Raw genomic sequence first — 27903 nt, 5'->3', positions numbered from 1 at the left:
AGCACTGGCGAAGAACCAACGAGTATTGATAGGAGCAAATAACCAAACATTGGTATATGCAAATAAACAAGCGTGGATAACGGCGCGTGGATAACGGCGCATGGACAACAGTGAACAAGTCTTGGCGACCAAACAGAACAAGCACATGCTAACACGAGAGTGAATCAACTACCAAGCAAGAGCAACCACAGGAGTGACTTAACAAACAAGCATTGACAAAACAAAGGTTAGCACGGGTGGAAACGCGAACAGTGAGAAACGCAAGCGAATGCGCAGCGGCGAATGTAATGAAGTAACGCGTGTCCATAAAACAGAAGCGACAAGCAAACATAAACAAAGACAACACATGAATAATTACAACGGAACGAGCACAAGCCAAAGCAAGTGTGGAGTAGCCGATGAACACACACAACAAGCAAGTGAAACCCAACATTGTCACTAACCATGGATAAATTCAAGGGTGCAATGTTGACCAAACACGAGTGCACTGAAGGAAGAACTAACAATCAAGCTCAAGCTAGAACACAAGCAGAAGCAACTGAAACCCAAAGAAAAATGTACAGCACAATGCCCTGCCTCTACGACAGACCAGAACCTTTTTCTCTCATGAAGGGAGGAGACGTAGCTCAATATTTCAATCCTGACCCTGAAGCATCGCCCCCAGCGGCACGGATTGACGATTGGATCCAGGGCCTCGAACGGCACTGGTGGCTGGAAGCATTGGACAATTTCTTGAAAGCCAACGGTGAGCAAAGAGAAAGAAAATGTCTGGTGTTACTCCTCCATCTGGTGGGTCCCGGGGGCCGATGCCCAATTAGAACATTTTCCAAAGAAGAAGCAGACATCTATGATAGACTCCAAGAGGAACTCTGTGCCCATCTCAATGCACAGGCAGAGGTGGATCATAATCGCATGGTCTTCAACACAGCCCGGCAGGAACCAGGCGAACCATTGCCGCATTTCATCACTCGGTTGCAAAGTCTGGTACAAGGCTGCCATTTCAACACATTTACAAATGAGGATGCTGTTCGGCTCCGAATAATTGAAGGCTGGGAAAACCCAGAAACAAGGCTCAAAATACTAAGAGGGCATTGGTCGCTAAAAGAAATTATCAAGAAAGCCGAAATTGGAATGCAAGTCCAAACAAGAGACAAATTGAGGGATGTGCATCTGAGTACAAAACTTCGAGATACCTGGGAAGAGAGAACCCAGAAATCCAACAAACACAAAAGGAGAGAGAGAGAAGGCAGACCAGCGAAAAGACAACGGGGGAGACACTGTGACAAGGAAAGTGACAAGGAATACTCAGATTACTCAGCGTCCGACCACTCAGAATCAACCAAAGATTACTCAGAGTCAACCATCCAAATAACAACTCCCCGGAGTCATTCAAAGTATGACACAAGCTACTCTGACGAGGAGGGAGCGTTCAGTGGGACAGATTGCACTCCTGGACAAGATGGCATTCTGCATAACAAGTGGGGGAGAAAGACAAACCATAGAAGAAGGGGCTGCAGTGGTCAACACAGGAAATCGACACCGGAACATCAATCGCCAAGGAGTGAAGATGAGTCTGAGGAAACAGCTGGTAGGAGAACACACCACCAACAGATCAGAGATACTAGAGCACCAAACAAGTGGGAAGGAGAACCAGATCGCACAAGACGGACTGGTCCCTCACAACAACAAGCAAGAAAATATCCATGCATCCATGGGCCCCGCGACAACGAACAAACAGAGCGGAGGTGGGTAACCTCAAGCGAGAAGGACGAAGAGGCAAAAGCTTGGGATCAAGCACAAGGAACAAACACGGAATCTTCAAACAATCTCCCAAATGAGACAACATTGAAGATGTTCCAACAAAGACACACGGAGAAGCTTTTCAAAGACAATTCCGAGGTGGAAAGCAGCTCGTCACGGATTACCCGGTTCCGAAGATCACCAGGTAAGACATTCTCAAAGGAACACTCACAGAGGGAACTGACGGAGCATCCCTCTGATTCAGAAAGCACGTCGGTTCGATCCTCTGAGTCGGCAGAGTCGTGGTCCCGACAACGACCACGCGCAACATTCTTAAAGGAACATTCTCAGAGGGAAGTGACGGAAAACCCCTCTGATTCAGATAGCATGTCGGTCCGATCCTTCGAGTCGACAGAGTCGTGGTCCCGACAACGGCCATGGCGCCAAGCACCTGAACACATCAGCGAACCAAGGGACACTCTTCCCGTCAAGAGCGACATGTCTCACACCAATGTCAATGCACACTCGATCACTCCACCTGACAACCTGTCACATCGATCACAGGTGCATCGCGACACAAATACTACACCGTCACCCCGGGTAGGGGCAGCAAGGTTGACTCGAAGGTCCTGGTCCTATAAAATGGAAACAGACATTGTGGCCATTAGCACCCAAATAAAGACGGACCAACCAGTTGATCTGCAAAGGAAGCCGGACACGTCAGGAGAGCCAAGTCATCATCGGATAAGAACGAAACACACAAATACCCAGCCGGTTCCAAGGGTTGTCTGTTCTAGGCGCGAGCAGGAGTGGGAGAGACAACCCGAGACAGCCAATCAACCTCCAAGCCATACCAAGATGACCTCCCCAGTTCATACCCCACCGGCTGGCATCCCAGACTCGAAACAGGAAGACAGTGTTGTTCTTAACCTGACAAGGCAAAAGGAAGTAAAAATACGTGCAGACACTTGGAAGGGAACTAGAATTACATCCCCTTGGAAAAGAGGCCGAGCGTCACGTGAGCACGAGTCACAAAGGACGACAGACTGCCGATATCAAACTGAGCTCTCCATAGGCACCTCAGACACTGAAGGCTCAGACTTCAGCAGCAGAGCTTGTCTATTCAAGGACGAACCAGTGGTGATCACGAAGAGGAAAGGAACCATGTTGACGGCGGAGTCCGAGCAGCGGCGAGTCACGAGAAACATCTCACACTTTAAGGAACTGTCACGGGACACCCCCAGAATCCTGATGAGTGAAATGGACACTCCCAGTTCGGATGAACTGCATTCAGATGATCGTGAGAGCACTGCTCCGATCATTGAGACACTGAGCACTAATAGTCCGAGAGTCAGGTCGCCACGACCTCATTGCGACATACGTCCACCCAAGAGACTGATCGTAGAGATGGACTGAGAAGTCAGTATGTTTTGTTTGTTTTGTTACAAAGGGGGGAGATGTTGTGAAGTCAGCACACTAGTAGTTGAGAGTGGGCGGAGCTAGGGGGCCAGAGGAAGAGGAGGAGCGGACACAGGAAAGGGGCAGTTAGAGTAGGGACAGGGCAGGAGTAACAAGTGAGTAATAAAGCTCCAGTTAAGACAATTGCATGTGTCTGTATTTATTGTAGCAGGATGCTACACTGGCTGCTGACAATCATCTGCATTCGATTACCTCGAATCCAGACAACGAGAGGAATTCACTTAAACAGGTATTGGCGCTGCTTGTTATTTCGAAGGAAGCACTATTTGAAAACAAGTCATTTCTGTTTTGTAATTACTACTTGCTTGTTAAACTCTTGCAGATTTTCGTGTTCTTGGCCGGGATGTGCATTATCCTTGCCATCGGCAACGGTATCTGGGAGGCCTACACTGGGCGCTACTTCCAGGTGTACCTGCCCTGGCTGTCGGATGTCACCAACCCCGGAATGTCTGGCTTCCTCATGTTCTGGTCCTACGTCATCATTCTCAACACCGTCGTCCCCATCTCTCTCTACGTCAGGTAGGTGGCTTTCTGCTCCTGGTGATTGGCCGATGAAGGGCATTGAACAGGACTAGCAGAAATGCAGAGCATGGCAATGTGTGGTGCGCTGCTGCCCCCTAGTGCAAGTAAAGTCAACGCCACCCACAGGAAATGGACTCCACTAACAAAATTGCCAACCTCTGCCAAAATGAGAAACAGGGCTTTATTACAGACACATATACAGCTGTTGAGTGGGTGGAAAATCTTAAGCCCTAAAAATAAACTGGAAATATAAAACGGCAAAATAAGTAAGCAGGAACGCTGCAAGGATATTCACTTCTCCAGGCAAAATGTAACTTTACCGGTTGCAGTGCTAACCAGAAAGTTTGGAGCCATACCCCGCCACATGGACGCCCTGGCTGCAATCAGTGATCCGGTATTTGACTCGGATGGCGGAAGAAGGCAAAGGTATTTGCATGGGGAGAGGGAGGGCTGATACTGGTCTCCCCAACAGTAGGTAGAAGCGGACCCCCGTTGGTAGCCACACAAACACAGCATGGCCTGGTGCTCTGGCCTTCATTAAACTATATTACTGCTCTAGTGTTCTTAGTTTAGTTTAGTTTAGTTTGTTTAGTTTGTATAGCGCAAACAGCTACCCAACAAAGGGTTTCCCGGCGCTTGTGATTCAGAGGAGGAAGTTTGGACAACTGACTAGATGTTAAACAGCCAAGTTTTAATGGCTTTTCTGAAACTGATATGATTAACCTCTGAGCGCAAAGCCTGTGGCATAGAGTTCCACAGGGAGGGGCCAAGGTAGGCAAAGGATCTACCTCCCATGCGTGATAGTCTTATTTTAGGCACAGCAAATTTGTTTGCTGTTGCGGATCTCAGCGTCCTGGATGGACGGTAGAGTTGTACCAGATTTAACAGGTATTTAGGGGCTTTATTTGCTGAGATTTTATGCATAAAGCATAGTGATTTAAATTTGATTCTGCTCTCAATTTTCAACCAGTGTAATTCTCGTATGAGTTTGGTAGTAGGTGCATGGATGGGAATTTTACCTAGCAATCTAGCCGCAGCATTTTGTACGGTTTGTAGTTTGCGGACAGTGGCTTTTTTGGCTCCCAAATATAGTATATTGGCATAATCCAATCTGGATGTTATGAGGGCGTTAATGACAGTTCTTTTGGTGTGATCTGGTAGCATACAGCAGATTTTCTTTAGCCACTTCAGAATGACAAAGCAGGTGGCTGATGTTTTGATGGCCTGCTGGTGCATACTAAGAGTGTCATCTACCACAAAGCCAAGATTACGGGCCTGGTTAGTTGGTATAGGAGGAGAGCCCATTTCTGGGGGCCAGTGTTGGGGTCCCCAGAGTTCTTTATTTTTCCTAGGATTATGAGTTCGTTTTTTTCACCGTTTAGTTTAAAAAAATTATTTTTCATCCATCCAGCAATTTTTGTAAGCCCAGTTCTCAAGATAGAGGGATCATTATTGTCTGTAGGCGGAAGGGAAAAGAGAAGCTGAGAGTCATCAGCATAGGAGAACATTATCAGTCCAGTATCCTTAGCTATTTTAGCAAGAGGGCTCATGTATAAATTAAAAAGTAATGGGCTTAAAATTGAACCCTGGGGGACGCCATGTTTCAAGATATAGGTATCTGAGTACGTAGAGTTTGAAAAAATTTGGAATGTTCTGTTTTCAAGTAGGGATGTGATCCAATTTAAAGCAGGGCCACAAATGCCCATTGAGCGAAGGGTTTTTATTAGTACCGCATGTGAGACAGTGTCAAAAGCGGCACTGAGGTCTAAAAGCACCAGTGCCACTGTTTCACCCCTGTCTATCATTTGACGAATATTTTCGGTTACACCTAAGAGAGTGGTTTCGGTTGAAAAACCTGCTCGGAAGCCAGATTGAAAGGGAGGTAACAAGTCATGTGTTGTTATATAATTTGAGAGACAGCGGTGGACATGTTTCTCTAGAGTTTTTGCAAATATAGGTAGAAGAGAAATTGGTCGAAAGTTTGCGGGTACCTTCGGGTCAGCATTAGCTTTTTTTAGGAGGGGATGGATCATGGCATGTTTCCACTCCGATGGAACACATTCTTCTTGCAAGGATTTATTTAGAAGCTCTGTGACAGTGGATAGGGCTTTTCTGCTAAGTAGTTTTAAGATGGAGCATGGTAGCGGGTCTTTTGGCGAACCTGATTTGATCGTGCTTAAAAGTTCGGTGACAGTGTCAACGTTGAGTGTAGGCCAAACACTCAGAGAAGGGGTAGTGATTATATCCGAAAGAGTGGCAGAATTGGTCTCTTCACTATCTGATCTATTAGCATCACTACCGTCAAAATGACTTTCCTCATGATTGTTCTGATTAAGTTGGATGGTCTGATAAATTTTATCAACTTTGTCGACAAAAAATGCGGCAAGTTGATTGCATTGGGTTTTATTTAAATCAGGTGGGGTTGGTGAGGTGTTAGAGCCAGCTAGCTATTTAACTGTTTGGAAAAGTGTTTTAGCTTGGTTTAAAGCAGCAGTAATTTTAGAGCAGACAAAGTCGGTTTTTGCTCTACTGCACAGCTTTTGGTATTGATTTAGTTGAGTTTTGTATTCATTCTTAGCTTCAACGGAGTAGGACTTTCTCCATTGACGCTCAGCATTCTTACATTTAGTTTTTTCCTGCTTTAAAGAGTTCTTCCTCCTGCATGTATATAATGAATGTTGTTTTCACAGCATTTGCACCTTGACGTCATCATTCAGTTTGCTAGAGGGTTCCTCCCTGCTGTAACCACCTTTCCCATGAAAACCGCTTTTCTTCTGTTTTTTCGCGAGGGTCGTATTATAAGTGCGGCAAGAGCGGCGACACCAGGGCCAGTGCTGTGAAAGGGCTCATGGAACCCCCACTGTAGATGTACTGTACTCCGGGCCGGCCTTTAGCATGGGCGAGCTGGGCCCAGGCCCAGGGCGCCAATATACTGAGGGGCGCATGGAGCTGTGTGCATTAAGGTCATTCATTTCAAGTAGTATTTGTATAGCGTGGCTAATCATCTCAGGGGTTTCCAGGCGCTGTGCTGCAGGCTGGGCAGGACTGGGAACCCAAAGCAGCCCTAGCAGATTTTGTTAGACCAGCCTCTGTACGGTGTATAGTGAACGAGCCGCGAGTGAGCTTGACTACTAATAGAGGAGCTTGGGCAGGTTCTCCACCCAAGAAAACTTGTGGAAAAAAATGCCAAAAATGGTTCATTCTGCAACAGATTTTTAATTATATTTTCAATTGTATAAGCTTTTAAAGCATAGTAAAAAATGATGACCTTACAGTGCACCAGAATACATCAATCTTTGTTGGAGCTATGCAATGATTCCCTCACTATCACCCTCCAACAGCGCCTCTCATCTCTACAAAGCCCCTCTTTCACATGTATTTTATTTGTTTTTAGCACCTTTCAATCCAGTGTAGGTGGTCAGAGCACTTTGCACCACACACATACAGAGACAATGAATCCTACATGTGGAAATCAGTGTACAGAAAATGTCCCAAAGACAAAGGGAACTACTAGGTGTAGGATTCACATGTCATCTATACTGGTAGGCATGTTTTAATAGTGCTTGGTCTGGAGAAGCACTAACTCAGAATTCAGAATGTGGTTAGGGTTGGCTTTACAAACTAGAATTTAGTTGTATCCAAGCAAACCCCTTTACGCAATATGTGGGTGATGAGAGACTGGGAAAAAACATAACTTTCTAACCTATACCCTGCACCTGTACCATGCAGTTTGCATGCAGCTCTGTGATTGCAGTTGACTGTGCTAGGTTAAGTTTGTAACTTATGAACTGCACAGTAACAGAATAAACTCTGTGGCAAAAGCAGCAACTAGCTGAGCTCTGCACAGAAAATACTGTTCTGTGATTTACATGGTACACGTTCTTTGCAGCAGGCACATTTACCCTCTGCGCTACCTTAGATGTGTCACAACGTCCACTAGATAAAACTCCATCTCTCTTCAGCAGGTACATTAATCACCAGCGTTAGCTTGACACTTTCATGGTTGCCTGAAAACTGATGAACATACAAGGAAGTGCTGCACTGCTATAAAAACCGGCCCGTAACAGAATCAGCCTCCGCCCTTCTAGTTTTGTGGGAAAATGCCCAATAGCCGTTATGGCCAGTCCGGCCTTTGCTGGAGGTATCAGTTGAAGAGCCTGGTTTTGAGTCCCTTCCTGAAGTAGGTCAGCGAGGTTGAAGGTCATAGGTGGAGGGGGAGGGTGTTCTAGGCTTTGGGGGTGAAGTAGTGTCTTCCGGCACGGCTGCGGTAGATACATGGTGTCTGAGCGAGGGTGAGGTGTGCGGTGTGGAGGTTTGTGGTCGGCCAGTGGAAGACCAGGTAGTGCCAACAGCAGCACCCATGTCATCTTGCTCCAGCCTTGCCGTGTCCTTGAGTGCTTGTTTCTGTCTGATTTGCCAGTAAGTGGTGTTAATCCTTCATTATCATACTGTGTGCTATGTTTTAACACCCAGTTGCCCCCTTCTTTGCCCTCCCTTCACAGTCTCAGCCCTGCTGCCAAACACCAACAAACCATTATCAGCGTGAGGCAGCTCAGCTATCAGTGATTTAGGTGGGCTGGGGGAGGTCCGGAGATGTGTGTGTTCAGGGGCCAGTCTCTGCTCATTCAGGGACTGACCAATGAATTTAAGAGGCCCCCAGCTGCCTCATTTCATTTGCTAGCATCAGCAAGGGCACCACATTTCTTTCGCCCAAGGTGCTATCTTAACAAGGGCCGGCTCTGATTCTGCTCCCCAAACATTGCCGAAAGGGCCTATTTCCTTGTTCGAACCAGGGCCTTACGCAACCATGTCATACCCCAGTCTTCCTTTGCCTCCAATCCCTGTATGCCCCCTACTCAAAGAAATTAGTTACTGCACTAACCCCTCATCGGGCCATGCACCCAGGGTTGTGACCAGAACAGCCATCTAGGCATCGCAGGGTGATATGCCAATCTATGGAAGCCTAGGTCAAGCCACCCTAGTATAGAGGGGTGCCATGGCTTGGACCTCACATCCTGGTGAAGGGTGTCTCCTTAATCTTTGATCTCACTGTCCTCCCAGAGCGGCTAAAGAAATACAAACACAAGTGTCTGTTCAGAGAGTAGCTTGAGGCACATGGATCCGGCCGGGAAGCGACTGTATGGCTACCCCCACGAGGAGAAACTCTTCTCCTGAAGTGCATGCTCCTGGCAGCCTCAGCCCTCTGACATGATACAACTAGGCCATGTTCTGCTAAGACCCCAAGGGCTGTTCCAAGCTAGTGAGGAAAGGGCCACCAAGAAGACTCTGATTGGAAAAACCTACAACTAAATAACCAATGAAGAACCCCCTTAAAGTGGACCTAATAATCTCTGCAGCAGAGATGATTAATTTAGTTACTTTAAAACACATCTCCAACAGACCTAGGGCCTATTTACAAGAATGTCAATCGGTGCAGCACAGTAAATCACCTTGCATTGCAGGGAAAGAGCAGGAAAGTGCCAGATTTAAGGCAATACAGCGCATTCGTGCTTTTCCCCCTGTGCTGATGCCCTTTTGGCATCCTAGGGCAAATAGAAGTACCCTTGCACCCTGGTGCACTGGTGCCTGCTTTGCAAGCAATGCTGTTTTTGTCCAGGAAGGGACACCTTCCTGCACAAAAACAATCCTGTGAGGGATTATCCTCTTTGTATGCGTGTGCAGCACACATAAAAATAGGGAGTAACGAGGAGAAATAAAGATAGTTCTCCTCGTTGTGCCTCTGCTGAGAAGGCATATGTTTTTGGCGCGTTCCCAGGTCTACCAGTTCTGGTAAATCTGGGAGTGCGTCAAAAACCATAGGAGTTGCATGGGAACATTCACGCAACACCCAGGGAACGGCCTTCCCAGGGCAGAGTAATCCAACACAGTGATTTGCGCTGCATTCAGTTACTACAAATTTATGTAGCCACTCAGGCCAATGCAAAGTGGCTATGTGTGGCTTCATAAACCTTACTTAAGGTCTGCGCTGTGCATTTACCATGTTGCGTGATGCAAGAGTGACAGAAACCGGCTCATAAATAGGCCCCTAGGTTTATCCAGTGTCCATGTCCTAGTTGAAGAACTAGTCATCTCTGCCTCCCTTCCTTCCCAGACATAAGAAAATTACATCTCGCGTCCATGGACGGTCCCGCCCTCCTCATTCCATCCAGGGAGCCTCGTCCATTTCTCCCTGGCTGAGAAATGCCAGTGATGCTTCGAGGTTTAATTTATATAAAATTCAATAATGGTTAAAAACGGTTCATTTAATTATTCTAGTTCTGGTTTGAGATTATCCAGAGAAACTAACAAACCAATACCTATTTTCATAATTTGCATTTATTTGCCAGCATTCATGATGATTTCATGAAAACTTGCAAAGAATATTTAATTAGCTGATTGCAGCTAGAGATTTGTTACATCTACGGATAATTGCTATTTCATTGTGCAAATATTTGTATATTTCAAGGTATCTTTCAGCGGAAAGGCGTGTTGTGCTTCCATATTAACTCTTCATTATTATTCATGTACTTTCTTTTGCTTTTAAACCAGTGTAGAGATTATTCGGCTGGGCAACAGCTTCTACATTAACTGGGACCGGAAGATGTATTACCCAAAGAAGGACACACCGGCTGAAGCTCGAACGACTACTCTCAACGAGGAGCTTGGCCAAATCAAGTACATCTTCTCCGACAAGACTGGAACCCTCACACAGAACATCATGACCTTCAACAAGTGCTCTATCAATGGCAAATCTTACGGTGGGTCTAGAAAGCAGGCCTAACCTTCCTTAGTGCTTCAGTTTCTTGTAAACACCAAGGAAGGATGGTGGTCCCTTTGGTGGCCAGAGCTCATCCAAGTTTATAAAAATGACCAATGAATCCACTGACTTGAATAGAGTCAGGGCTGTTGTTGAGAAATCTCTTATCTTGAAAACCACCATGTACCTCGCATCACCTTCACTTCATCACTCCCAAAACATACAGTGCACTGACTCATATGTAAGTACTTTGGGCCCGATTCACAGAACTAACTTAAGACAAAATCCTAAACTTACTACCATTTTGGTATTCACAGAAGGCACTTACTCAGTTAGGAGTCCTAACTCTACTACTCCTAAACTGAGAAAAAGCCTAACTTTAAGACTTTTGGTATTCACAGAAGGCATTTAGGAGTCCTAAAGTTAGGAGTCCTAACTTTACTACTCCTAAACTGAGAAAAAGCCTAACTTTAAGACTTTTGGTATTCACAGAAGGCATTTAAGAGTCCTAAAGTTAGGACTCCTAACTTCTGTGAATACCAAAATGAGTAAGTGCCTTCTGTGAATACCAAAATGGTAGTAAGTTTAGGATTTTGTCTTAAGTTAGTTCTGTGAATCGGGCCCTTTATCTTCTTTTACCTTCGCCTTGTCAATGATTTGACAACTTTGCACATTTACACAGAATTTCAATTGCAACTGGAATATGTGACCATTGCTCTGTGTGCTCTGGAGAGAGGCAACCCACTGGCAGGCACCATGATAAATTTGAAGTGCCTTCTACCTCTGCGCAACGCCCCCATTTGCGATCCATCATAAACAACTAGCACCAATCAAAGTATGCGCTATGCAAGAGTAATACGATGCACGAAAAAACACAAACACTACACAATGGAAATAGCTAACATTCTATGGGAATGCAAAATAAAGTATAACACATGCAATATATACAGGAACTAAATCTCTGACATGCATTACCTTGATGTTTTTAACATTCATTGTTTTGAAATCTATCAGTTCTTTTGGCATTAATATTAAGGGCTTGAATATAGGACCTGAAATGTACCTGTTTCAATCTTTGTTTCAACTCCATATGACAGGGCCAGATCCTGAGACTCATGCAACACATATCAAGCAAGCTATTGCATCTGTCTGTCTTTGAAACCCAAACATGTCCAGAGTGGGCATGAAATGTTCTAGAACCATTGCGCCAATCGATCTAGATAATTCAGGACCTTAATAAACCCCTAACTATGCAAGCCGTGTTCTAGGCATGCATACTCCTAGCATTTATTAGTTTTTTATATGCTTCTAGTAATCTACAAATCAGGACAATATATGCATATATTCCTCCCTTTGCCCTTGACAAAAGCTGAAGATATTTGGACTAACTTAGCCAGGGAGCAAAAGTCCTGCATGACGGGTATTTGCGCCTTTTCAATTTCTCCCCTTAGTGCCAAGAAGTATATTTACTGGCATGCTTGGCGCTAAGCAACTCGGACCAATGAAAGTACATCAGGTAACAATGGTTTGTTCTGTGTTTACTATTGAACAGGCTAGGTGCTATTGTTTGCTCTGTTACCATTTATCATGGGTTCATTTGGATCAACTTCACTGGGGAACAAATATAGCAGTTCCACTTCTTTTTTAAATTTTTTAAGCAAGTGATAACGTTTTTTACATAACAATGTAATACATATAATTATCACTTTTTCATGTGAATAAATATTAGCAGCACTTCAACCAATTTATTTTCCAATACTATATTAAAACAAGTTCCAATAAAGTGCAAATATCACCTATTGTGCACAATTGAACAACCCAATAGCCACCGCAACCTAGTTGACATATCTGCGGCCTAGTATGGGAAAGTGCTAATAGTGCTGGTCAGTACGACTACGAAAAACATTGGAATGCTGCCATGCTCGTGTGCCATGTGGCCAGTCTCCTGAGGGTGCCCCACTAAAATGCAGATATCACCTAAAGTGCTTGATTTATGCACCTCAGTAACTGAAGCAGTGTGATTAAGTACCATATGGCCTGGTATAATAAAGTGCCAATATTGCTTGTCAAAGCTTAGCTAACCGAAATGTTGGCAAACACCTGTGCAATGTGGGCATCCAAGCCATAGACTCCTAGGTGGTCATGTGTGAGAGCACACCTAGTTACATTGGCTGAAGCAAAAATACCCCATATTTTCTTGTAGCATGCACTTTTATTGATCCAAATATGCCACCAAAGCTCCCTTTCGCTGACTATCTTTAACCTTTTGGTCCATTCATAGAACGCAGGACCAATAGGAGACTTCCAGTATTAAATAATATTCGAGCGGGCAACCACCATATTATTCGGCTTCCCACCTAACTTTGTAAAAATTCAGTTAAAGTCAGATGGCCAGACCAACCAGAAGCATGACACGCCTCAAGAATTCAACCCATGAGTTCTAGATATCAACCAACAGGGAGATCGAATATGGAACTCCTGGCCCTATCTTCCTCGAATTTATAAATAAGGGGTTTAGATGCATGGCATCTGGCCAGCAGTGCTGCTTCTGGTTAGCCAATCAAAAAATGCCAATGGCATCACTCGCACAGTTCCACTCACTCGCACGGTTCCACTCCAATGGCGTCACTCACACCATTCCACTCCAATGGCGCCACTCGCACCGTTCCACTCCAATGGCGCCACTCGCACCGTTCCACTCCAATGGCGTCACTCACACCGTTCCACTCCAATGGCATCACTCGCACCGATCCACTCCACTGGCGCCACTTGCACTGTTCCACTCCTATGGCGTCACACGCACCATTCACTCCAATGGTGCCACTCGCACCATTCCACTCCAATGGCGCCACTCGCACTGTTCCAATCCAATGGCGTCACTAGGATAAAAATAAATTGTGCACCTTCTTTCCCATACCGGGAATTTGCAGCAATGTCACAGAGTGCCCAAAGTGGTGATGGTTCAGCCTCTTGGTCTACTCTAACTGAAATCTGAGCAAAAATATGTGCCCCGGAATGTTATATAACCACATCTGACCAAAAAACATGTACCTTGTCCCTTCGCTGTTCACACTTGGGGCATTTCCCACAAACCATCCAAAACGGGCAGTTAGCAGCTCCACTTCCAAAGGGTCCTGCGATGTGCAGCAACACCTGGGGTGTCTCAGTGGGTGAGGTCAGCGTGACCAGGCGTCACAGCACAATACAACTTCAGCAGCCATTAACACCATTAGTGTGGTCAAGGCACAACACCTCACTATGCTTGCATCCAGTTCTTTTTAAATCTTCTGTTCTCCTATCCCTTCACAAGCAAATTGAGGAAGCCTGAGGACTACGGTTGGCATAAACCACTGAAAATTCCCAGAAAGCAAGAAATGTACCTCAATCATAGGGAGAAACCTACTGGAGCCTATTTTGGACTTTGTGACGTGGGTGGAGGTTTCCAGGAGCACAGCTGGGTAGCTGAGACAATCAAAGATGCTCAGCAGTACTACTGGATACCATTGTAAATTCACGTCTTTGTTTCCAGATACTCTGAAACTTTCAAGTAAATGTGAGTGATCTCTTCCAGTGTAAGTTCATTTCTATGACGTAAAACATGGCTTTACATTCATAAAAAAGGACATTTGCCCGTGCACGTTAAAGTTTTATGTGTAAATGGCTTTGTCAATCGGGCCCATTGTACGTCATTGTATGAATGAAGGTGTTCTATAAATTAGGCAAGGATTCAGCACTTGTGAGTAACATTGGGCATCCCCACTCAGGCCACCTAATATTCTCATTGCAGCAATTTTCAATCTTCCTCACTGCAACTAGTACGAGTCATAGAAACATTAGAATGTCGCTCCTTAGTCGTAGAGCCTAACACATGCCTCGGGTCAGGGATCCACACGTTGGAAGAAAGAGCTTGCAGAAAAGCCAGAAGCCAACTGTATCTCTTGCCCATCAGTCAATAAAATCTGTTTTAAAAAATCCTCTTGCCCATCAGACTCAACATTGTGCACAAGTCACTTGATAAACCCGCTTGTGTCCCAAACAACTCCATCATAACGTCCTGTTTGTTGCTAATACTGAAAATGAGGGGTCCTCATGAAATTAGTTGATCATAATAGATAAGCATGAGAAAGCTCAGATCAGGAAGGTGTGGTGGGTGACAGTGGGTCTGCCTATGTCTACCTCCTAAGCTCTCCTGTCAATACGTTGAGTTGGGGGAGGGGATCCAGAAGTAATGGCGCACAGCGTCACATGTTCTGTGCTTGTGCCTTGAATCATGCGGACAGGGGGGAGGCTGCCGCATTTTACAACGTCCCAGTGGTGTAACGAAGGCCACTGTGGCAGATGGGGCCCTCTAGCCCTTCAGGCAACCCTAACCTGTCAGGGGTGCCATTTAGCCAAAGGTTCATGAATATTTGTGAGATATGAGAGGATTAGAGGCCCCTCTTGATATTTTGTGAGGGGTGGAGGACAGCTTTCATTTAGTGTTAGGCCACTGCAACATTGTTGAGTGGAATGGCATGTATGTCTGTTATATCCTTATGTTCCTTTTATTCTGTTTTCTCTCTATTGTTATGGTCTTGGTGCATGTTGCATCATAGCCATCACTGGTTACCTACGTTATTAGAATGCTAGCCACTGGTAGCTGCTTTGTAAGGGTCCTTTGGTGTTGTCTTCATGCCTATAAGAATAAATATACACTTCAACCTTTCCTCCTGCGTGGACTACCTCCTTTAAGACGTAATATGAATTGGCAATGACTGGGATGACGCCAGCACCCTGAGAACCCATTTCTACGTGTATCTGCATCTTCGCCATCTACCCTCCTCTACAGAATTTTTTATTCTTCTGGGCACTCCAAGATATATGTTTAAACAATAGGAATCCACCTTTCAATGAACGGGTTTCCCTACAGTTGTGGGGAGCACCCAGTGTCGGTAAAATACCCCTCACACACCAAAAGGACCCTTGGTGTCATGCTTCATCATAGGGGTCTTCGCACCCCTCTACAGGATGCGGCGTGCTGCGACCTACGACTACGCGGAAGCACTTACTTAGATGGCTATGTGTGGAGTGTAGGTGCTTTATGCAGGGCAATGTGCATCACCTCCTGTGTGTGTGTGTCAACATGTTTTGGAGTCGGAACTCCTTCTTCAGGACGGGGTACACAAATCTCCACCCTACTCACGTTTCTCTACTTAAAATATGTTTTTAACAAAAAGTGAGATATGGTGTAGGCTATAATGTACCTACAATGTTTGATGATTTCTGCTATTCTGCAGACTTGTTCATGTCATCTTTGGTGCCTCATGAGCCGCGTGTGGGGCAGTCAGGAGCATTTCTCTCCAGGACATCGTAGCGAGTCGGCACAACAGCCCCAGCATTCTCAGGCTCATGAGGCACCAAAGATGACATGAACAAGTCTGCAGAATAGCAGAAATCATCAAACATTGTAGGTACATTCTAGCCTACACCATATCTCACTTTTTGTTAAAAACATATTTTAAGTAGAGAAACGTGAGTAAGGTGGGGATTTGTGTACACCGTCCTGAAGAAGGAGTTCCGACTCCAAAACATGTTGACACACACACACACACAGGAGGTGATGCACATTGCCCTGCATAAAGCACCTCCACTTCACTCATTCTATCCGACGGGCCGTGTTCCCATTCAATTCCCCTCACCTGAGCGTCCACACGTACCCACGCTGCCAATGGCTCCATCGCCAGAGCAAATAAATATGGCGAGAGGGGACAGCCCTGCCTGGTACCCCTCCTGATGGCAAAATTGGCAGACAAGACCCCTGCTATCCTGACCGAAGCCGTCAACTCAGTGTATAATAATTTCAAGTAAGACATGAAATGGGGGCCTAGGTTTAACCGGGGCAGGAGCGAGAACAAGTACGTCCAGCTCACTGAATCAAACGCCCTATCCATGTCAGCTAAAAAGAAGGCCGCTTGCATACCCATCGATCTCACCGCTGCCATCGCCACATGAGCTCTCCGAACAATTATGACACGTCGCCCTTTGAGGCATGAAACTGGCCTGGTCAGGGTGTATAAGTTCTGTGATACAGGGTAACAATCTATTTGCCAAAGCCTTGGCGAACACCTTGGCCTCCACATTTAATAAAGATATTGGGTGGTACGACGCATATTGCTCCGGTGGCCGTCCCGGTTTGTGGAACACCACCACTTCAGCATGCCTCCAGTCCAGGGGCAGGCATCCCCGCTCCCTAGCCTCTTCTACCACCGCCTTATAATGGGCCCCGAATTGCAGATGGAATTTTTTAAAAAATTCGCTAGGAAAGCCATTTGGGCCGGGAGCCTTGCCCTTTTGCAATTCCCCTAGGGCAGTAAACTCAAGTTATTCTTAAGATTGTTGGAATATATGGCCAAGTATATTAAAACTTTTCATCCCAGTGTGAACCGATGCGAGAACTTTTAAAGAAGAACAAGGAGTTCTAATGGGAAGAGCAACACAAATGTGTAGTGGATGCTCTCAAAGAAGAGCTATTGAGTTCGATGGCTTTAGGGCCATTTAAACCCCTTGATAAAACCATCCTGCTTCCAGGCCCATCCAACAGGCCACCCTGTCTCAAAGAAACGGGAAGGAAGAGAGGATAATTGCCTTTGCTTCCTGCTGTTTTACAACAGCAGAAAACAACTACTCTGTAATTGAAAAGGAGACCCTGGCGTGCTTCTGGGCAGTGAAGCATTTTAAATTCCTCCTGTGGGGACTGAACTTCACCATTCATACGGACCACAAGCCCCTCACTTCTATCTTCAGGGTGAGGGGCATGGAGAATTGTACTCCACGCATAGGAAGGTGGAGTCTGGGTTTAGAGAACTATAATTTCAAGGTGGAATACGTTCCCGGCGAGGATAACTAGATCGCAGACTTTCTTTCCCGAACACCCTTAGAAGTGGAACAGCCTGAGGAAATGCTGGACAGCCCCATCATGGTGGTAGACAACCCCGCCATCACAGAGGAAGAATGGAACAAATGCATGGCGGAAGACAAGGAGATGGTCAGACTAAAGGTTGTACTGAGAGAAGGATGGCATAGCAAATGCAGAGATCTACAACCAGAACTCAGAGACTACTGGGAGGTCAGGAATGAGTTGAGCATCATTAAGGACAAAGTCTATTGTCAGAACAGAGTGATATTATGACGCGTCGCCCTTTGAGGCATGAAACCGGCCTGGTGATGGTGTATAAGTTCTGTGATACAGGGTAACAATCTATTTGCCAACGCCTTGGCCAACACCTTGGCCTCCACATTTAATAAAGATATTGGGTGGTACGACGCATATTGCTCCAGTGGCCATACCGGTTTGTGGAACACCACCACTTCAGCATGCCTCCAGTCCGGGGGCAGGCATCCCCGCTCCCTAGCCTCTTCTACCACCACCTTATAATGGGCCCCGAATTGCAGATGGAATTAAAAAAAGAATTTGCTAGGAAAGCCATTTGGGCCGGGAGCCTTGCCCGTATGCAATTCCCCTAGGGCAGTAAACTCAAGTTATTCTTAAGATTGTTGGAATATATGGCCAAGTATATTAAAACTTTTCATCCCAGTGTGAACCGATGCGAGAACTTTTAAAGAAGAACAAGGAGTTCTAATGGGAGGAGCAACACAAATGTGTAGTGGATGCTCTCAAAGAAGAGCTATTGAGTTCGATGGCTTTAGGGCCATTTAAACCCCTTGATAAAACCATCCTGCTTCCAGGCCCGTCCAACAGGTCACCCTGTCTCAAAGAAACGGGAAGGTAGAGAGGATAATTGCCTTTACTTCCTGCTGTTTTACAAACGCAGAAAATAACTACTCTGTAATTGAAAAGGAGACCCTGGCGTGCTTCTGGGCAGTGAAGCATTTTAAATTCCTCCTGTGGGGACTGAACTTCACCATTCATACGGACCACAAGGCCCTCACTTCTATCTTCATGGTGAAGGGCATGGAGAATTGTACTCCACGCATAGGAAGGTGGATTCTGGGTTTAGAGAACTATAATTTCAAGGTGGAATACGTTCCCGGAGAGGATAACTAGATCGCAGACTTTCTTTCCAGAACACCCTTAGAAGTGGAACAGCCTGAGGAAATGCTGGACAGCACCATCATGGTGGTAGACAACCCCGCCATCACAGAGGAAGAATGGAACACAAGGAGATGGTCAGACTAAAGGTTGTACTGAGAGAAAGATGGCATAGCAAATGCAGCGATCTACAACCAGAACTCAGAGACAACTGGGAGGTCAGGAATGAGTTGAGGATCATTAAGCACAAAGTCTATTGTCAGAACAGAGTAATACCGTCAGAGGGCCTCAGAAGAAGAAGAATGGAGCTGGCACATGAAGGACATTTAGGACAGAGTCTAACCAAGAGCAGAGCAAGCAAGCAGAGCAAGCTTTTGGTTACCCGTATGGACGCCATGGCGGAACACCTAGTGAAAGACTGCTTCAGCTGTGCCAGAAGAGATAAATCAAAGTAATTACGTAAGGCCCCACAGTCCCCTGTTGCTGTGCCTCTTAAACCATGGAAAAAACTGGCCATGGACATAATTGGGCCCATGGATAATCTATGTGTCCAGAAGAGGTTCATGTTGGTCTTAATCGACTACACCTCCCATTGGGTTACCCAGAAATGTGTTCATCGTGTAAACACTAACATGGTACTAGACTTCCTCAAAGACGTCTTCTCAAATGAAGGTATACCTTCAATTTTGGTTACAGACAATGGGGAACAGTTTACGTCCCAAACAATGAAAGATTTCCTAGAAAACTTGAGCATCAAACATGAATTGATGGCCCTGTATTTGTGCAAAAGCTAACGGCCTGGTTGAGAGGACAAACAGGCTGATTAAAGAACACATCCAACTGGCCATTGCCAACGGTCACGAGCTGGAGACATCACTACACGACTGTTTGTGGGCATATCACACCACGCCCAACCTGGTAACAGGAACCTCCCCTTTTGTCTCACTCAGGGGGAGGGAGCCATGCACCAAACTTAACCCTAGTTAGTTGGGTGGAGGTAGGGCTGTGAACAGGAACCATGAGGAGGTGGAGAGGAAGGTTGAACTGCACCAAGCTTGAGTACAAGGAATGGTACGATGAAAAGCATGGGGTCAAAGTTCCCATGTGGAAAGTAGGCGATGTGGTGATCAGGAGATGTGTGAAAGAACCCCACAGCCAAAGTAAGTTCTATTCCCCTTGTCACATTGTAAAGTCTATCAACAATGTAGTAAAAACTTGCCAACGACCAATGGTGGAGTTGCGACAAAGTTGTAAAGTCCCACATGTTTAAATGATTGGGGATCTTTAATGCATACGTTACGTTGTATAGGGAGGGAGGTGTGTTGTAATCTTATCTTGTTCATAATGGTACCTTCCGACCCCCCTTCCTTTTCTGTTCTTTGGTTTCTCCCCCTGGGAGCTGACAATAGAATGTTGACACATGAGTTCAGTTGTGGAGAGTGGATGGCCAAATAAACAGGACTTCTGCACATCCTGGTTCCTGTCATTTTTACTTTTTAACAAGTAGCTTTTGCTTCCCATAGACTTTCGACAGCTGAAAAGAATTATAGCATGATTGAAAAGGAAGCATTGGCCTGTGTCTGCGGCTTTCATCATTTCGCAACTTATTTGTGGGGGAGAGAGCTTGTGGTGGTTACTGACCACAAACCTTTAGTTTTCATGTGGAACGACAAAGGCGTTAGCAACCCCAGTTCTAGGTTGATTCATTTTTTTTCTAGATTGTATGAGTACAACTTTACCATGAGACATATCCCTGAAGGAATTTGTTTTAGAGCAGATTTCCTTTCCAGGTCCCCTTCTAATTTGATTGCTGATGAGTTCGTTCATGAGGACAATGAATTTGTTGTTGGACTAGTGGATGGTTTTGCTTTGACCAAAGAGGTTATTTCCTGCCAGTATTAGGAAGTAGTCTCTACTTTTGATCAATGTCAAGTTATCCTTAAGAAGTTCATTTCTGTTGGTTGGCCTAGAGAAGCTCAAGTAGGGGAAGAGTTCATATCCTTTTTCAAGGTTAAAAATGAATTAGGTGTAGAAAGGAGTATTTTTCATGAGAGGTTCTGTGTTAATTCTTCCCGATGAGTTGAGGAGCAAGTTGATTGCTTTGTCTCACAAAGGGCATGTGGGTGTTACTGGTACTAAAAAGAGACTATGTTTATACTATTGGTGGCCTGGCATTGATAGCCTGGTAGATACCATGTTGAATAATTGCAGAGTGTGTGGTCATACTGAGAAAGCTCTTCTCACCTTCAATTCGCCATTGTGCGCTCTGGCTTTTCCTCAGAGACCTTGGGAAAAATTAGGATTAGATTTTTTTGGTCCTATTGGTGGTTTGAATGGCGGTTTCAGGTACATTTTTTTCGGTAGTCGACTATTTTTCCTGGTGGGTTTCTGTCAAGTTTATGAAAGAACCCAACACAGATAACGTCATTGAATTTTTGAAGCGGTTATTTCATACAGAAGGTATTCCTGATTTTGTGATCTTAGACAATGGAGTTCAATTTGTTTAGAATAATAAGAGGAGTTTTCTGTGGAAGTTTGGGATTAAACACCTTACCAGCACTCTTTATAGTCCTCAAGGCAGCGGTATAGTTGAGAGGGTGAACCGTTTTTTGAAAGACAATATTCAATTAGCGGTTTCTTCTGGTTTACCGGTGCAAGATGCCGTTGATGAAAGAGTTTGGTCTTACAACAATACCCCTCATTCTACTACTGGAGTTTCTCCATTTGTTTTGTCAAAAGGTAGACTGGAGTTTCTCTGATTGTTTTATTGAGAGGTAGACGTTCTTTTAATGATCTTTCTCCTGCGTGGGTGATTTCCGGTTCTGGTGTGGATAGCAATATTCCCAACAGTGATCAAATCAGACATTATGTGGAGTTGAGTCAAGCTAAATTTAAAGTAAGATATGATGATGCCAAGAAAGTCAAGTTAGAGGATTTTGTTGTGGGTGAGTTTGTTCACATAAGGAAACCATTCAAGAAGGGTGGATCAAAATTCTACCCCAAAACTAAGATTGTTCAAGTTGACAAACATGCTGTGAAAGTTATTGGTGAGAAGTGATGGAGCAAAAGGAGAATTGCCAAAACAAATAAATCTGATGTCAATATTTCTGATTCCTGTCAAAGTGTTACCTCCACTGATGGTGTGGTAGTTAGTGGACATAACTTATTTGATTTGTGAATGTCTAATGAGAATCTTATTCCTGCTCAGATTGAGGTCCAGGAATCTTGTATGGGTTCCAGTCTGCACGAGGGGTGTCAGTCCATCACTGAATAATTGGACGTGCAAGAATGTAGTGCGGAATCCACTTTGATCAGGCTGTCTTTGGTTGCCTGAAGTTTCTTCTGATGCACATGAATGTTGTGTGGATTCTACCTTGCGTGAAGAAACTCCCTGGTTGCCTGAGGTTTTATCTAGTGCTGAATGCATCACTCAAAGTGCACTCACTGCTCCCTCGGTATTTACACGGGGGAGATTTAGATGTTTGCCTAAATATCTTGTAGATTATGTCATATGAATTTCTTTATTTTCTTGTGTTCATTTTGTTTTTTTCTTGTTTAAATGGTTGTTTGAAGGGAAAGGTGTGTTATATCCTTATGTTCCTTTTATTCTGTTTTCTCTCTGTTGTTATGGTCTTGGTGCATGTTGCGTCATAGCCATCACTGGTTACCTAGGTTATTAGAATGCTAGCTTCTTGGAAGCTGCAGGGGAGTCAGTTGCTGCTGTGGACTTATGATGGGAGCTGCTTTGTAAGGGTCCTTTGGTGCTGTCTTCCTGCCTATAAGAATAAATCTACACTTCAACCTTTCCTCCTGCGTGGACTACCTCCTTTAAGGCATAACAATGTCATTGAGTTAATATGGCTGTTGTGATGTGTCTCTTATGTGTAGTGTACCTTTAAAGTATTTAGTTTTATGATGATGTGGAGTTTTAGAATCCATGTATCTTAGCAACATGATCTGTTCATCTTATGCTGTTAGCTGTTGGCAGAGTGAGTCGCATTGGCTTTGTTATTCATGTAGCCAATAAATTAACCAGCTTAAGACTTCTTGTGTGTGCCTGGTTACTACAAACATATGGCGTTGATTCCTGGCTACATGTGAGGACCTATGCAGTGCATTTTCTGGCTTCAAATTGAATGTACCTAAGAAGTATCTTGACGAAAACTCTTCGTTGGACTACTACAACCTCATCAAATTAAGGTAACAAGACCTACTATAGCGCTAAACCCCGGCGCATTCTCGTCAACCCACACATTTGGGAAGTAAGCAAAAACAGTCCTTAAAGGTACATTAGAAGAATAACCTTTTCCGTATTTCTCCATGCGCATTAGCGTTAAGCCAACCTGCAGCAGCTTTAAATGTTAAACTCCTGCACAATTTGGTGAATCAACGTTTATATCTGGCGAATTTTATAAAAGTAATGCTTACGGGTTTCTTTCTAAAATACCCTCAACTGCCATTCATCACACGCTGTACTCACGAGCTTGTACACACGTATTCAGCCAGCGATCTTCAGCGCGAGCACCATTCTTCATGCGCTGTACCCACACGCGATCGGCTTCCTGGAATCAAAGACGGTGACGTCAGGACGCATCAACGTACCGCGTCAGCACGGCCATTCTGAAAGTTTGGGAAAGCCTTTCACAAGATCGCGGCCATCTCAGTGAGGTCGGGAAACCTTCATCTAATTGTTTGGTGCGTTACTAGGACAACGAACTTGCCGGTTTTGTCCATTCAACATCGGTGACACGCACACCCTAATAAATTTGCCATAAAGTGTGTCTACCATGTTTCACGGTGATACACACACCATACAATTTGTTTGAATTCTGTTCAACTATACAGCGAGAAAAATCTCTACAAAGCCACATGCTGATTATTCATCAGGCAAAACAGTTATGAAAATTTATATGCTTTAGTGTATTTTTTATCGGTGATACACACACCTTTTGTTACTCATACCCATCATTGTGTGTTTCTCGAACAACATTGTTTTACACACATTTATTTGGTATATTACTCATCTTTGGCTTCTATATTTTAGTATAACGTTTATGTGTTATCAAGGAGATTATAAAAGTATATCTATTCACTATTATAGTTATTGGTGGTGTGTTCTTGTTGAAACCACTTACGTTTAGTTACTGTCTTTGAAGAAATACCTTCTGAATTTTTAGTTCATTTAACCATTTCTTCCTCAGTAATACCATCTTTAACAGAACTGTGCACCATGCAATCGGTTAACCCACCACCCTCATTTCTAGACTCTCCTGGTGATCCGCCCGTTCAATGGGAAGTCTGGTATGATGTATTTCAGATGTACTTAGGTGCTATTGGTGCTGTACATTAATGCCCTAGAAACAACATTGTCACCAGCAACATTAGACGTCCCGCGTATAGGTAGCACCGCCATTCCGGTGCTCCTATACGCGGATGACGCAGTTTTGCTAGCCCGTACCCCCATTGGCCTCCAACAGTTACTGAACTCCTTTGGAGATTTTATGTCTTCTCTGGATCTGGTTGTTAATTCTTCCAAATCCCAGGTCATGACTATGGGGCACCATGTTATGAAGCAAAGAACACTCTTTTGTAAAGGGATTGAACTACAAAGAGTCATGGCATTTACATATTTGGGGGTTTTATAAAAATTGTTCCTGGGCCCCCCAAAAAACTGCTAAAAGGAATGCTCTAACTCGTGCTGGATCTGCCCTGCTTAACCTGACCCATCGCCTAGGGGGAAAACCATATGATGCAATTTAAAAAATATATAAAGCCAAATGCATAGCATTAACCATCTATGGTGCTGCTATTTGGGGTTATACCTCAATGACTGAGATACAAAGGGCTGAAAATAAGGTATTTCGGTGTCATCTCTCGGTCCCTCAATCTACTGCCACTTTTGCAGTACATCAGGAATTAGGCATGGGGTATGTTGAAGACCTGATAAATCTGGCCCCCCTCATACAATGGATAAAAATATGGCTTAATCCGGATTTAATTTTAAATCAGCAAATCATGAGGGATTGTATTTGCCTAGACAATGTTAAAGATATCAATGGCTCTCCTATGTTAAGTCTGTTTTTATTAAGCTAGGAAGACCAGAAATTTATGAAAGGCCGGACTCCATTTTGAAAGGAGATATAAATTGGGTCAAAACGCACTTTATGGCTTTAAGGACACAGGAGCGGGAGGCTGATGAATTGCTCAAACCCACAGTAAGAGCCCATTTTTTAATTGCTACCCCAGATTCTTTGGAATTATATTTAAAGGTAGTCACTAGACCTTTCTACAGATGGCTATTAACAAGGTTTAGGTTCAACCAAATCCCTTTTCTGTTAGGAACAAACCAGGTATGGAATACTGTTGACAAGGTTTTACCCTGTGATTGTGATAATTGTTCTGTCCAGGACACTACTCATTTCATCTTTTTTTGTAAACACTATTCAGTAATAAGGAAAAAATACATCATTCCATTACTTAAGGGCACAGGGTTACGTCAAGTCAAACCTTCTCTAATGTTCCTGCAATTGTTGCATAATGTCTGGGTCATTTTTAATATTGGGAGCTACTTGGTGGCAGCTGTTAGATTGAAAAAGCTAAGACCCATAAATCATGTGTAGTATTTGGCTTTTAAATCTTATGAATGAATATTACTGATTTTATATTGTGTTCACCCATCGATTGAATGTATTTATATTGTATGTTGTATTGTGTCCTTTTATGATTTTAATTTAATCGAATAAAGTGTATTGAATTGAATTGGTGCATTGAGATTTATCGCAGAAAGAAAAAAATGAGTTATTTTGCATTCACTTGGGTTCGAGGGAAGGTCTATTTTTAAACATTTGCCTTCACTTTCTGAAGATCAATGCAATGGAATTGATGAATATGAGGAAACCATCATTAAGTTAAGAACAAGATTTGACAAACAGCAGAATTTGATGGTTTTAAGACATACATTTTTTAAAAGAAAGCAAGCAGAGGGAGAAGATGTTGATGCATACATTTCCGTTCTGCAGAGATTGGCTGCCGAGTGCAAGTTTGAGAATTTTACCGAACAACTCATTAGAGATCAGTTTACATGTCACTGTAAAAAAAAAAGTATACGTCATTAATTGTTGAGTTTAGATAATCCATCTCTTGATGAGATTATTAAAGCAGCTAAGAGCATAGAAGAATCTATTGTTTCATTGAAGGAACTGGAAGATATACCCGTTGATTTTGTCAATGCTGTTAATACTAACAATTCAAAGACCAACAATTCAAAGACATGGGTTAAACCAGTTCAATCAACAATTCCTCAATCTAGACCAAAGTCTGTTGTAAATGTTTTTGCTAAATCTAATGGAAACAATATGTGTATTAGGTGTGGTAACCCACCACATATCAAAGGTTCTCGATGTCCTGCGAGCAGTTATGTGCAGTTTTTGAAAAAAAATGGGTAATTTTGCCAAAGTATGTCTTAGGAAAAAGTATGTGAACAGACCTACGGTTTGCGCTGTTGAATCTGATTGGGATTCTGATCCAGAAGTTGTTTCTGTGATCAGGAACTGTGATGATTCTAAGCCATCTAATGGTGTTGTGGTAGGTGATCCCTCGTCGTGCATTGATCCAATTGTAGATATTTGTATTGGGGATCGCACGGTTAAGTTGGTAGTAGATTCTGGAGCGAAAATCACAATGATTACACAAGACTTATTTGATCGAACTTGGCAGGGTTCTCAAGCACCTTCTCCTCCGGATTGCTCTCCCGTTTCGTATGAGCGATGTAAGATAGATCTGATGGAATTTTTCGAAGAAGAGCTAGCATTTATGGGGAGGAGAATAAAAGGAAAGATATATGTTGCGGTGAAAGGACTCAATATTTTGGGGTGGTTTTACCAGGGGCTTTTTGGGATGATATTGAGACCCAGATCCAAGGAGCAAGTCTTAGTTGTAAACTGCAAAGATGTAAACTGCGAAAGAGTGAGTTCCGCATGGAAAAATACGTTTCCAGGAGTCTTTAGCAAAAAACTGGGAAAGATAAAAGGTTTCAGAAATAAGCTTATCGTAAAAAATAGAGCCCACCCCATTAAGCACAAACTTAGAGGTGTTCCATTCAGTGTGAGGGAGGACCTAGAGAAGGAATTAAAAGGGTTGTGCGAAAGAGGTATCATTGAACCTACCGATTCCTCTTTGTGGCTTTCTCTATTAGTCGTAGCAAAGAAGAGGGGAGGTGATCTTTGGGTCTGTGTTGACTTGAGATCCCTAAACAAAGAAATATGGGTAGACTCGCACCTTTTACCACAGATCAATGATCTGTTTTTGTTTACCAAGGGTGCACGTTATTTCTCCAAATTGGACCTAGGCAGTGCGTACTATCAGGTAGAATTGGATCCTGAGTCACGTCATTTAACTTCTTTTGTTTCGCCTCTGGGAACATTTCGCTACTGTTGCATGCCTTTTGGGCTTGCTTCAGCAGCATCTGTTTTCCTGAGGATAATGAGCAATATACTCAAAGATGTTGAAGGTGTCTGGTATTCCAGGACGATGTACTCATTTTTGGTAATGATTTCGCATCTCATGATAATGTTTTGGAAAAAGTATTAATATTGTTCGAAAAACGTGGTGTGGTGTTAAAGGAAGAAAAATGTAAATTTCTTTGCTCAAAAGTTGAATACTTGGGGCATGTTACATCACAGGATGGAATCAGTCCTCGTCCAGGTTTTCTTCAGGCAATTATGGATGCTCCTGAACCAGTGGACAAAGCTGGTGTCAAGTCATTGTTAGGACTATGTGAGTACTACTCACAGTCCATTCCTAATTTTGCCTCTATGGCACGTCCCATAAGTAATTTACTCAAGAAGGGAGTCAAGTTTGTATGGGGAGAGGAGTGTTTTGCTTCCTTTAAGTTGATTAAGTTAGCCTTGAAAGATGGTCCAATTTAAAAACCATTTGACTCTAGTTTATCTTGCTGTGTCACAGTAGATGAGAGTCAAGCAGGTATTGGTGCCACCCTAACTCAATGGGACAAAAATTGTGAGAATACGGTGTGTTTTGCATCTAGGGTGTTAAGGACTCCTGAGCTCCAGTACTCTGTCATTGAGAAGGAGTTGTTAGCTTGTTCATGGGCAATAGAAAAGTTCCGACCATACATCTGGGGAGAGTGGTTTTTACTTTTAACGGATCATAAACCACTGGTAAACATTTTGAGTGGAAGTGTGAGTAAGTGTTGCTCACCGAGAATAATGTGTATGGTGACAAAATTGTTGCAATACCAATTTAGAATTGAACACATTTCTGGTGGAAAAAATGGACGGGCAGATTTTCTCTCAAGCTTCCCTGTCAAAGCGAATGAACTTGATGAGGTTAATTTAGATGATTTTTGTAATGAGGA

The 27903-nt window shown here is 43.9% G+C and overlaps 1 protein-coding gene and 1 long non-coding RNA gene across 3 annotated transcripts in view; one reads left to right on the top strand and one right to left on the bottom strand.

Annotated features, from left to right (window-relative positions):
* LOC144817820 (phospholipid-transporting ATPase ID-like) overlaps positions 1-27903 on the top strand; it is an 892949-nt gene that overhangs the window by 745737 nt on the left and 119309 nt on the right. For both annotated transcript variants that reach the window (XM_078674658.1, XM_078674659.1), the window contains exons 12-13: positions 3542-3738; positions 10291-10499. In XM_078674658.1, coding sequence (XP_078530784.1) covers positions 3542-3738; positions 10291-10499 — 406 coding nt within the window. The remainder of the gene's footprint in view (positions 1-3541; positions 3739-10290; positions 10500-27903) is intronic.
* The window catches only part of LOC144817821 (uncharacterized), a 573792-nt gene that overhangs the window by 514715 nt on the left and 31174 nt on the right, over positions 1-27903 (bottom strand). The window lies entirely within an intron of this gene.

Source organism: Lissotriton helveticus, chromosome 2_1, assembly GCF_964261635.1.
Source record: "Lissotriton helveticus chromosome 2_1, aLisHel1.1, whole genome shotgun sequence".
NCBI classification, from domain to species: Eukaryota; Metazoa; Chordata; class Amphibia; order Caudata; family Salamandridae; genus Lissotriton; species Lissotriton helveticus.
The sequence above is the reverse complement of the archived record's forward strand: the minus strand, read 5'-3'. Positions and strand labels throughout refer to the sequence as shown.